At 47.0% G+C, this 13,350-nt stretch overlaps 1 protein-coding gene across 1 annotated transcript; it reads left to right on the top strand.

Moving 5' to 3' along the window:
- Positions 1 to 4,037: 4,037 nt before the first annotated feature.
- On the top strand, positions 4,038 to 12,742 carry LOC134574752 (uncharacterized; the record flags this gene model as incomplete). The annotated part of the gene is made up of 2 exons (XM_063433844.1): positions 4,038 to 4,496; positions 10,715 to 12,742. Coding segments are annotated over 2 exons (2,487 nt in total), but the record flags the coding sequence as incomplete, so codon positions are not given.
- Positions 12,743 to 13,350: the final 608 nt, after the last annotated feature.

Here is a 13,350-nt window from a genome sequence, read left to right as displayed (position 1 = left end):
TCCCGTGCATCCAGCATGTCACTGACCTTGTGTGTCTCGTTGCCTTTTACAATGCTTATGGTACGGTTGAGTCGCCATCTGTACGGGAGTCCGTGTTGTCGTAGGAGCTCAGTGAGCGGTCGCATGGACCTCCTCCAGGCCAGAGTGCTCCCTGAGAGGTCTGCAAAGAATGTCAATTGCATCGATTCAAATAGGTATGGGGAGCAGTCCTTGACCGCCGCTAATATTGCCGCTTTGTCTTTTCGTTGCTGAAAACACAGAATGAGGTCTCGGGTAGCCGCCGGTGGAGCACTTGCAGGTTTCTGGGTCCTGAAGACGCCGTCTAGGGTGACTGCTTTGGCATGTCGTGGTTGCAGTAAGGCTCCTAGGAGCCGCCGTACGAGTTGCGGCAGTTCGGCTTGCGGTATGTCATCCGGCACCCCTCTTATTTTCAGATTATTCATCCGCCTTGTGTCCTCTAGGGAGGCAAATCTCTTTTCAAAGTCCTCATTTCGGCTTTGTAGGCCCTTGATCTCCTTTTGCAAGGAGGAGATGTGGGTAGAATTGGTCGTAGAAGTTTTTTTCTTGGGCGCCCAGTCTGCCCGATAGCCCTTGTATGTCCGTGCGGATGTTAGCCATGTCCGCTTGTATCGTGGCTTGGAGGTCTGCCAAAAGGCTTTTGAGCACCGCTGTGGTCACTGGTGCTGTGTCGGGGCTTGAGGGCTGTCTCGTGGGTGCAGTCAGGCTGGGTAAGTCAGGTACCTCTTCGCCCAGGGAGAAGTCGTCCGAAACTTCAGAGTACGTCTCTGTGTAGTCTGCCATCTTGGGCCTTGTTACTCCGTGGGCCTGCCTCCACATGGCTCCGATGTCCAGGCCTTGTCTGGGTTGATCTGGCTTCTGTTTTTTGGTCTTTCGACCCATAATGCTTTCTCCCACTGCCTCTGGGCTTTTGCCGGTATTTTGATCGGGTGATGTACCCTAAAACAGGTAAGTTTGGGAGATATTCTCTGGAGCTCTAATGCCATGCGTCTTGTCAGCTCCGCTGCTCGGCTCCGCCCCCACTCATATCTGTTTTAACAATTGGTTAAGCTTTAGATTTTAAATAAATATTTTTTTTTCACTGTAATAGAAGAGCAGTTGCCTGCCTGCCAGCTTCTGTGTGAGGTTCACATTGGATACTGTGCCCACTTGCCCAGTGTCACCACTCATATCTGTTTTAACAATTGGTTAAGCTTTAGATTTAAAATAAATAATTTTTTTTCACTGTAATAGAAGAGCAGTTGCCTGCCTGCCAGCTTCTGTGTCAGGTTGGATGCCTTGCCCATTTGCACAGTCAGTGCCACCACTCATATCTGTTTTAACAATTGGTTAAGCTTTAGATTTTAAATAAATATTTTTTTTCACTGTAATAGTGTGATGTAATTCCAGTAAAATACAAGTTTAGCAGGCTAAGATTGCCACAAGGCATATGTATGTATATGTGTTTGTAGTATCAGTTGGTTAATTACACGTAGCTAAGATACTGTCATCACTGTACTGACCAGGTGCAGGAATGTAAGAACTGGAATTACGCGTCCCTCTCCTTTGTATCAGATGAGCCACGTGGTTAGACCGGATGGATGAGTTTAGACTCTATTCATTAAATAGGTTAAGGGTATGTGTGGGTGTAGTTAATTGTGGGAGGAGCTACAGTGCTATATAAGGAATGTACTCTATGTATTCAGTACTCAGACTTTGCTGTATTTTGGTGACGCTAGTCCCTCTGAGTCCCGATCGGTGATCCAATAAAGAATCTCTTCCTTCCTGAAGAAACCTGTGTCCATCTCTCTGTGCTTGGCTTCCGTCAGTTTCTCCGGTATCATTTGGTGCATTGGCCGGGAAGCTCATCGTTCAACGGTAGCTGAGAGGCAGAGGCGTGAGACGGTCTATCTTTGCCCACGTTCTCTACGGCTGCACCCCTGAACTTCTGCGTGGACCTCCCTTCGTCTCGGCGCCACTGGTCTGTTGTCCAGGAGATCATCGGCCTCTACGTGAGAAGTGCTGGGGTGTCCCCGTCGATGAGTGTGAACTCAGGTTCAGGAACGAGGAGGTAAGATAACTGCTGTTTTAGACGGCAGGACCCGCTAGGGGTATACCGATTGTGCGGTAGGCCCAAAGGGGTTTTTGAATCTGTATCTGCCCCCTCTGTCGGAGGGAAGGAGCGAAGGCGCACCGCTCGATCGAACGCTCTTTAGTCAGACCGTTTGATTTGGTTAGTCAGGCGGGGTCCTGGTGTAAGATAGCCCTAGCCGGACACCGGTGTCTTGTCTAGACTAGCGTTCTAGGGTGTATATTACGTTCGCTAGGTCGGAGGGACCGGGAGACTAAGCGGCGCCTGTGTAAATTCGGTTCGCTAGTTCTCATCCTATCTGGGCTAAGTGGGAAGGCGTGTAAATTTGGAACCCACTAGACTTTTGATAGTACGACTAAGAGGCGCCTGTGTAAATTCGGATCTCTAGCTCGTTGTATAGTGCGACTAAGAGGCGCCTGTGTAAATTCGGTTCTCTAGCTCGCTATGTATATGTGGTGATTGGGCAGTGTGGCTAACCAAAACGGGTGTATATAGTTTTAGGTAGTCCATTCAAGGTACTGGCCAATAGTTTAGTTGGGAATTGTAAATGTGTTAATGATTGTTTAGTAAAGTGTATATCTTGTTAGATAGCGCGAGCTCAGCCGTCTAGCGAGAGTGTTAATAGTGTGTTGCTGTATTATAGTGCACGGTACCATAACCCTGTATATTTACTGACACTGTATAATAAGTACTAATCATTGTCGTCCATTGCATGTTTAACACCATAACCACTAATAATTGTATTGTGACCTTAACTTGTGCTTTGACCTATGCTAACCGTACTGTAACCGCTATTTGTAAAAGACGATGTTACTGGGGTGTGTTATAGACGGGTAATTCGTATATAGAGAATTATAGCGTGGGTGACTGTGTAGTTACGCCAAAGGGCATAATATTGATTATATAGTGACTGGTGTAGCAGCTGTGTGTGTATGGGAATTCCCTGAGTGTTTATTGTTATTGTGTACGTTTCACTTGGTAACCATACCACGTGGTGCTGTTGCCAGAGGAAACGGGTGTGACTGTTGAATAGTACGCGTGTATAGTATTCGTTGTCGACGACGTTCCATTGTTAAGTATGGGTGCGTCGCAGTCAACGATTCCGGATCCCTTAGGATGTATGGTTAAGAATTTTAAAAAGGGATTCAAAGTTTGTGATTTTGGGGTAAAGATGTCTCCTGTACGTTTGGTCACTTTGTGTACTAGGGAGTGGCCTACTTTGGTTGCGGCATGGCCGCCACGTGGCAGTTTGGATCCAACTCTGGTACAGCGCTTACACGTGGCTGTATCGGGTAGGCCTGAACTTTACGGCCAGTTTCCTTATATTGATTGTTGGAGACAGGCCGTAAATGACTCGCCAAAATGGCTCCGGACATGCCACGAGGAACAGTGTCGCCTCATGGTAGCTAGGACTTGTTCGTCCACTAGGGCTGGTGTTAGGCCCATTTTGGACACGCCCCCTGAGTCCGAGATCCCTTTGCCGCCCCCTTACTTTCCGGTAAGAGGAAGTGACGCAAATACAGGAAGTCCTGTAACCCTTCCCTCATTACCCTCATCCACTTCCGCTTCCTCCTCCAGTACAGGATCCACCCCCCCTCATACTAAATCTCCCCTTCCGGAACCAGATAGACCAACCTCCATTAGAAACGAATATCCTGATTTGGCGCCACTTCAGACTTCCGGTCAAGCTTCATCTAGCTCGGCCCGAAGTGTTCTATTTACGACCTTTTCCCAAAACCGACCTCCCACATCCCCATACCCTATCTCTCCCCGACCGGAACCCATGACTGACGCCTCTCTACGTAGCCCCATCCAAACCCGACAGTTGACTGGTGCCCAACAATTAAAGCACTATCAGATGCCTCTTCGTCTGAATCCCGGGTCAGCTTATATCGATGCCGCAGGTCAAATGGCACACGCTGACCCAGTCTTCGTATATGTCCCATTTACCACAACCGACCTTTTAAACTGGAAGACCCATAATTCCTCGTATACTGAGAAACCACAAGCCATGACTGATCTGTTCACCTCAATAGTACAGACACATAATCCGACATGGGCTGATTGCCAGCAGTTATTAATGACTTTATTTAACAATGAGGAAAGGACAAGAATAAATCAAGCAGCCATTAAAGCATTAGAGGATAGAGCCCGTGCTTTGAACCAAGCTAATCCAGCAGCATGGGCCGCAACACATTATCCCAACACTGATCCCGATTGGAACGTAAATGGTGCTGATATGGTTCAACTCAGAGCCTATAGAGACGCTATAATTGCTGGCATGAAAGCCGGAGGAAAGAAAGCCATTAACATGTCGAAGACAGTTGAGGTGATCCAGAAAAGCGATGAAGCGCCCAGTGTCTTTTATGACCGATTATTGGAGGCATACCGCTTGTATACCCCCTTTAATCCGGAAGACGCAGACAATTCCCGAATGGTTAACTCCGCCTTTGTCAGCCAAGCATACGGAGATATTAAGCGCAAGCTACAAAAGTTAGAAGGGTTTGCAGGTATGTCAATCTCCCAACTAATGGAGGTAGCTAATAAGGTCTATATGAATAGGGAAACAGAAAGCAAGAAAGAGGAGGAGCGCAAGATGCGTAAAAAGGCTGATATGCTAGCGGTAGCGATCGCAGGCGTAGATAAACGGGGCCCAGATAGAGGCAATAATAGATGGAGTAGGGAGCCATTGAGTAGGGATCAGTGTGCGTATTGCAAGGAAGAAGGGCATTGGAGGAACGAATGTCCGCAAAGAGAGCAGTACGAGAGAGACCAACTGTCAGGGTACCTGAAGTCTCTACCTCCGAGAGAGGTAGAGACTTAGACGTTCATCCGTCCGGACGCCATGTTTCCTCTGTTCCTCGCGGTCGACCCGGTCACACAAACGCCGGCCGCGAGGGAGTCTCTTCCTTTTGTAGCATGGTGCCCGGAGGCCGACGTCATCACGCCAATCCGGAACGACCTGTCACTCAGTCCGAGACAGACTAATCAGGTTTCGTCGGAGGCGTGTCTATCCTCTCTAGCCAGGGTATTTAAACATACTTCGCCCTGTTGCTCATTGCCCTGTCGTGGTTCTAGCCTGTCTAGTCACACAGTGCGCTGGTGTTTCTCAGTTATCCTTTTGGTTTCGACCCGGCTTGTTTCCTTACTCTGTTTACCTCCGTTATCCTTGGCCCGGCTTGTTCCTCGCTTACCTGTCTTCTCGTTCCCTCGACCTCGGCTTGTCTCTGACCATTCTCTATACTCTCTGTACGTTAGCCCGGCCATTCTAAGGACCGGTATACGTATCCTGTACCTGTTTGTACTTTGCGTGTTGGATCCCTGTCCCGATCCTGACATTACGACAGGGCCAATGGATCCTGCAGGTACAAACAGTCAGGTTGGTTCCTCTGATTCCAGGTTTGACGCCATGGAACACAGAATGGACCAAATGGCCTTAGCACTACAGGCATTGTTGTCTCGTGCTAATAATCCTCCAGAGGAGACGCGTCCTACTCCTATTTCCTCTGTAGGTGCCTCTTCCCGTGTTACTCCACCTGTACGTTATGGTGGGTCACCTGAGAAGTGTCGTGGTTTTTTAAACCAGATCAGCATTCACTTTGAATTGCAACCTCGCTCCTATCCTACCGATAGGGCAAAGGTTGGGTTTATTATCACCTTACTCATTGAGAAAGCTCTGAGATGGGCTAACCCATTATGGGAGAACGATAACCCGTTGGTATACAATTATACTGCCTTTGTAGCTGCTTTTAGAAGAACTTTTGACCCCCCTGGTAGAAAGGTCAATGCAGCCAGATTACTGTTGCGCCTGAGACAGGAGAACCGAACATTAGTGGATTATGCACTAGAGTTCAGGTCTCTGGCGTCAGAAGTTAAGTGGAATGAACAGGCTTATATGGATGTATTCTTGAACGGGTTATCAGATGTTATCCTTGACGAAATTGCTACTAGGGAGCTACCAGAGAATTTAGAGGACTTAATTTCGTTCATTTCTCGTATTGATGAACGTATAAGAGAAAGACAGAACACTCGAGAGAGGAACCTAAGACCTGCCTTTAAATTAGCACCTTCATTTCTAAGTCCTGAGTCCAATACCTCACTAATTCCTGAACCTATGCAGATAGGCAATACTCATCTCTCAGAAGAGGAGAGACTGTACAGGAGAAGGGAGGGATTGTGTATGTATTGTGGAGTCAGAGGTCATTTACGCCTGAATTGTCCTGTTCGCTCGGGAAACGCCCGCACCTAAGTTTCTCTAGAGGACAGGCCTTGGGTGTTTCTATTTTGTCCTCTACGCATAATTACAAAAATCACAGGCTTTTACTACCAGTTTCTTTAACATGGAAGAAGGAAGTACTTAAGACCGTGGCATTGATAGATTCCGGCGCTGCTGAGAATTTTATCGATCAAGTCTTTGCCACTAAGCACACTATTCCTTCCCAGTTAAGAGAGACCCCCTTGGCCGTTGAGGCCATTGATGGTAGACCACTACTCGAGCCTGTTATTACTCGTGAGACTATATCCATGAGCCTGTCTGTTGGTATCTTACACGAGGAGAGTATATCTCTTATGCTTATTTCGTCCCCTTCCGTTCCCATAGTCCTGGGGTATCCATGGTTAAAGAGACATAACCCTACTATCGATTGGGAGTTAGGGGAGATACTCTCGTGGGGTCAGGGTTGTCAGGAGAGGTGTTTACAGAAGGTATCCCCTTTGGCTGTAATTTACACACCTGACACTACTACCCAGCCTAAAGAGAGACAGATACCTCCTTTGTACATGGACTTAAAGGCAGTATTCGATAAAAAGAACGCTGATACTCTACCTCCACACAGGTCCTTTGATTGTAAAATTAACCTATTACCTGGTACCATGCCTCCTAGGGGCAATGTATACCCTCTATCCACTAAAGAGAATGCTGTTTTAGAGGAGTATATTCAGGAGAATTTAGACAAGGGATTTATCAGGAGATCCTCATCTCCTGCCGGGGCTGGGTTCTTTTTTGTTAAGAAGAAGGATGGGTCACTCAGACCTTGTATCGATTATCGAGGGTTGAATAAAATAACCATCAGGAATGCCTATCCTATCCCCTTGATTACAGAACTCTTTGATCGGTTAAAGGGCTCTAAGATTTTCACCAAGTTGGACCTCAGAGGGGCGTACAACTTGGTGAGAATTCAGCAAGGCCATGAGTGGAAGACAGCGTTTAATACCCGCTATGGTCATTATGAGTATACGGTCATGCCTTTTGGTCTCTGTAACGCACCTGCAGTTTTCCAAGATTTGATTAACGAAGTTCTTAGGGAATTTCAACATGATTGTGTTATTGTCTACCTGGATGACATACTCATACACTCTAAAGAGATTGAGACCCACCATCGACAAGTCAGACAGGTATTACACAAACTTTTACAACATGGTTTGTACTGTAAACTTGAGAAATGCAGTTTTGACCAGACCCAGATAGACTTTCTTGGATACGTGATTTCTGGGGAGGGCTTTAAGATGGATCCTGACAAACTCCAGTCTATTTTAGATTGGCCATTGCCTCAGGGACTCAAAGCTATTCAGAGATTTATTGGCTTCTCTAATTATTATAGACGCTTCATTAAGGGCTACTCGTCTATTATTGCGCCCATCACCAATATGACCAAACAAGGGGCGGATACTAAGACATGGTCTACTGATGCTCTAGCTGCTTTCAAGAGTCTCAAAGAACTTTTTGCTTCTGCTCCAATACTAGTCCATCCGGATACGACCTTACCGTTCCTGCTCGAGGTCGATGCCTCTGAGACAGGAGTAGGGGCGGTTCTGTCACAAAGATTGGGGGTAGATAAACCATTGCACCCATGTGGTTTTTTTTCTAAGAAACTTTCGGGCCCTGAGAGCAGATATGACATCGGCGACAGAGAACTCTTAGCAGTCATTAAAGCCTTAAAGGAATGGAGACATTTATTAGAGGGAACCTTACACCCTATTACTATCCTGACGGACCACAAGAACTTGTCCTACATTGGGGAGGCTAAGCGCCTGTCCTCTAGGCAGGCTCGTTGGTCCTTATTCCTGACTCACTTCAACTATGTGCTGACTTATAGACCTGGTTCAAAAAATTCTAAAGCCGATGCCTTATCTCGCCAGTATGAACCTTCTACTGTACCTGAGCCGGTCCTTTCCTCTATAGTTCCGAAATGCAATATTGTTGCTAATACGAATCTCAGGATTCATTCTCCGTTACTGGCCGAGATCGTTAAGCTACAACATTTAGCACCTAGACAGACTCCTGTGGGTCGACATTTCGTTCCTCCTGCTCTTCAACTGGAACTGTTGCAGTGTTTCCATAACAGCAAGATGGCGGGACATCCTGGTATTCGCAAGACTTTTGCGTTGATCTCTAAGGATTTCTGGTGGCCTGCTTTACGTAGGGATACTAAAGATTTCATCGCTGCATGTGAGGTTTGTACTAAGACCAAACAACCTCATACGCTTCCTTGTGGATTCCTGCACCCCTTAGAAGTTCCAGAGAAGCCGTGGTCCTGCTTGGCCATGGACTTTATTGTCGATCTACCTATCTCTAAAAAACAGACTGTTATCCTCACCGTGGTTGACAGATTCACTAAAATGGCACACTTCATCCCTCTGCCTAAACTTCCATCTTCTCCCGAATTGGCCGAGATATTCGCTAGGGAGATTTTTCGCCTACATGGGATACCCTCTCAAATTGTGTCTGACAGAGGTTCCCAATTTATTTCCCGTTTTTGGAGGTCCTTCTGTTCGCAACTTGGTATCAAATTGAACTTTTCTTCTGCCTATCACCCTCAGTCTAATGGAGCTGCTGAACGTACCAACCAGAAAATTGAACAATATTTGCGATGTTTTGTTTCCGAACACCAGGATGATTGGGTCGGTTTGATTCCTTGGGCAGAGTTTGCACACAACAATCTCGTTTGCGATTCTACTCGTTCAAGCCCCTTCTTCATGAATTATGGCTTTCACCCGTCTATTCTTCCTTCGGCTTCTCCTTCCCAGGGGGTGCCGTCGGTTGATGTTCATGTTGCTAATTTGAGGAAGTTGTGGGATCAAACTCGGCAAATCCTTACGCACAATTCTATGCTGGTTAAGAAACATGCTGATAAACGTAGAAGGGCGGCTCCGCTCTTTGTTCCGGGTGATAGGGTATGGTTGAGCACGAGGAACATCCGTTTAAAGGTGCCCTCCATGAAGTTCGCTCCCCGTTATATTGGACCTTACAGGGTGTTGTCTCGTATCAATCCAGTTGCGTATCGTCTAGCTCTTCCTGATACCTTACGCATCCCTAACTCGTTTCATGTGTCGTTGCTAAAACCTCTTATTTGTAACAGGTTCTCCTCCACAACAGCCCCTCCTTGTCCTGTTCAGGTGGAAGGTCAGGAGGAGTATGAGGTTAACTCTATTATTGATTCTCGTATCTCCCGGGGGAAAGTACAATATCTGGTCGATTGGAAGGGATACGGTCCTGAGGAGAGGAGTTGGGTACCTCAGGAGGATGTTCATGCTCCTCGTCTCCGCAGGGCGTATCACTCTCGCTTTCCATCTCGTCCCGGTTCTTTCCGCCCGGTGGGCGTATCTGAGGGGGGGGGTACTGTCAGGGTACCTGAAGTCTCTACCTCCGAGAGAGGTAGAGACTTAGACGTTCATCCGTCCGGACGCCATGTTTCCTCTGTTCCTCGCGGTCGACCCGGTCACACAAACGCCGGCCGCGAGGGAGTCTCTTCCTTTTGTAGCATGGTGCCCGGAGGCCGACGTCATCACGCCAATCCGGAACGACCTGTCACTCAGTCCGAGACAGACTAATCAGGTTTCGTCGGAGGCGTGTCTATCCTCTCTAGCCAGGGTATTTAAACATACTTCGCCCTGTTGCTCATTGCCCTGTCGTGGTTCTAGCCTGTCTAGTCACACAGTGCGCTGGTGTTTCTCAGTTATCCTTTTGGTTTCGACCCGGCTTGTTTCCTTACTCTGTTTACCTCCGTTATCCTTGGCCCGGCTTGTTCCTCGCTTACCTGTCTTCTCGTTCCCTCGACCTCGGCTTGTCTCTGACCATTCTCTATACTCTCTGTACGTTAGCCCGGCCATTCTAAGGACCGGTATACGTATCCTGTACCTGTTTGTACTTTGCGTGTTGGATCCCTGTCCCGATCCTGACACCAACCCAGGGCAGGCTACGGAAACTTTAGAGGCAGAGCGAGAGGTAGAGGAGGTCCCGGAGGGAGTAATGGTTATAGAGGGAGTAATGGGAACAGAGGAAGTGTTAGGGAAGACAGGTATATTCCAGCAGCGCAAAGGTCTCGCGATAGAGAAGGTAGGGACTTTGTAGGATTGGCTGACACGGTCATGGAGGACTATTGATACCGACCGGGCTCCATCCCCCTTGGTCGAGCGGAGCCTATGGTCGATGTATCAATAGGGGGGAAAAGGAGTGCGTTCATGATCGACACTGGTGCTGAACATTCAGTGGTGACTAATCTAGTTGCTCCTCCATCTGGAAGGACTATTACTGTGATAGGAGCAACTGGAAGAAGTGCTGAAAGACCGGTTCTTAAAAGTCGACTCTGTACATTGGGAGGCCACGTAGTAAAACACCAATTCCTTTATATGCCTGAATGTCCAGTCCAATTGCTGGGACGTGATATGCTATCCAAATTACAAGCGCAGATTACGTTCCTACCAGATGGAACAACATCTTTAAAGTTTAATGGACCTTCAGGTATTATGACTTTATCCGTACCAAAGGAAGAAGAGTGGCGACTTTATACAGTGTTGACTAGCCAAAACCCTAGGAGTGATGAGACATTGTTTAACATACCAGGAGTTTGGGCAGAGAACAACCCACCAGGACTGGCCCGCAATATTCCACCAATAAAAATTGAACTGAAACATGGGGTTTATCCAGTGAGCCTAAGACAATATCACATTCCGCAGAAGGCTAAGAAGAACATCCAATCCTATCTGGATAAGTTCATACGGTATGGTATCCTAAAATTCTGTACTTCCCCCTGGAACACCCCATTGCTGCCTGTTCAAAAGCCCGGCACAGATGAGTATCGACCTGTGCAGGACTTAAGAGCAGTCAATGATGCGGTTGTTAGCATACATCCAGTTGTACCCAATCCATATAACCTGCTTGCTTTAATTCCGGGCGGGGCTACTTACTTCACAGTTTTAGACCTCAAAGATGCCTTCTTTTGCCTCCGAATTGCCGCAGAAAGTCAATGTATTTTCGCTTTCCAGTGGGAGAACGCTGTAACGGGCTCAAAACGCCAAATGACTTGGACAAGACTGCCCCAAGGGTTTAAAAATTCACCTACCCTATTTGGTTCAGCCCTAAGTCAAGATCTATTGGATTTCGAGTCCATCCCAGGAGAGTGTGTATTGTTACAATATGTAGATGACTTGTTGATAGCAGCAGTTACAAAAGAAATCTGTCAGCAAGCAACGCACGATCTACTACACATTCTCTGGAAGGCAGGATACAAGGTGTCTAGAAAGAAGGCTCAGTTGTGTTTGCCAACTGTCAAGTATCTAGGATTCCATATCTCTGAAGGTCAAAGAATTATGGGGCCAGAGAGAAAAGAAGCTGTCTGCCAAATACCAATACCCAAGAATAGAAGACAAGTGCGAGAATTCTTGGGGGCAGCAGGCTTCTGTAGGATATGGATTCCCAGCTATGCGATACTAGCAAAACCTCTGTACGCAGCTATCAAAGGTACAGAGCACGACCCCTTCTTATGGACCCAAGAACAGCAAACGGCATTTGAAGATGTGAAGAAGGCTTTGATGAGTGCCCCAGCATTAGGTCTACCTGATCACACACGACCATTCTACTTATATGTACACGAGCAAAGAAGAATGGCTGTGGGAGTATTGACACAGTACTTGGGATCATGGCAAAGACCTGTTGCCTACATGTCTAAGCAACTGGATGCAGTGGCCAGCGGACTTCCACCTTGTCTAAGAGCCGTAGCTGCAGCCGCCCTGCTAGTAGCTGAAGCCGATAAACTCACTCTGGGTCAAGAACTTTATGTACGAGTCCCACATGCAGTACAGACGTTGTTGGATTACAAAGGAAATCATTGGTTTAGTAACAGCCGTATGACCAAGTATCAAGCAATGTTGTGTGAAAACCCAAGAGTGCATTTAGAGACTGTAAACACCTTAAATCCAGCTACCCTTTTGCCACAACCTACTGAAAGTCAACATGATTGTTTGGAAGTAATGGATGAAGTATTCTCAAGTAGACCAGATCTTCGTGATTTTCCCATCCAGAACCCCGATGTTCAATATTACACCGACGGCAGTAGTTATGTGAAAGAAGGGATCCGCTATGCAGGATATGCAGTGACAACAATAGACAAGGTGATAGAAGCTCGGCCACTGGCGAAAGGAACATCAGCACAAAAGGCAGAATTAATAGCACTAACACGAGCGTTACAATTGGCTGAAGGTTTAAGAGTAAATATCTATACGGACTCTAAGTATGCGTTTTTAACCACTCATGCCCACGGAGCTTTGTATAAAGAAAGAGGACTACTGAATTCAGAAGGCAAAGAAATCAAGTACGCAGCTGAAATCCTACAACTATTGGAAGCAGTGTGGGAGCCGAAAGAAGTCGGTATCATACATTGTCGAGCGCATCTGAGAGGAGATGGTGATGTAACCAAAGGAAATCGGATGGCAGATAGTGCAGCTAAGCGTGCTGCTGAATCAGGAAGACAGGAGTATGTGGGGCATATAGCTGCTCTTATACCAACTCCACTGTCCCAATGGACTCCAGTTTATACAGCTCAAGAAGAGGAGTGGTTAAAGACTGAACCGGGAAAGTATTTGGAGAACAAGTGGTATCAGCTAGAAGATGGAAGAATAGTCATACCAGCATCACTAGCGGTAGAAATTGTCCAAAATTATCACAACGGGACACATTCTGGGAGAGACAGTACTGAAGAATCTCTCAGGAAACATTTCTACATACCAAGATTGTCCAACTTGACTCAGGCCATTGTACGCAGATGTGTAACGTGTGCTAAGAATAATGCAAGACAAGGACCAGTAAAGCCACCAGGAGTCCAGTTTATGGGGGGACTCCCCATGTCCGATCTACAAATAGACTTTACAGTAATGCCTAAATCGGGTGGACATCGTTACCTGTTGGTAATTGTGTGCACCTATTCAGGCTGGGTAGAAGCATGTCCTACTCGTACAGAGAAAGCAGGAGAAGTTGTAAGATTCCT

Source organism: Pelobates fuscus, chromosome 10, assembly GCF_036172605.1.
Source record: "Pelobates fuscus isolate aPelFus1 chromosome 10, aPelFus1.pri, whole genome shotgun sequence".
Lineage (NCBI taxonomy): Eukaryota > Metazoa > Chordata > Amphibia > Anura > Pelobatidae > Pelobates > Pelobates fuscus.
This window is presented reverse-complemented; position numbering and strand designations above follow the sequence as displayed.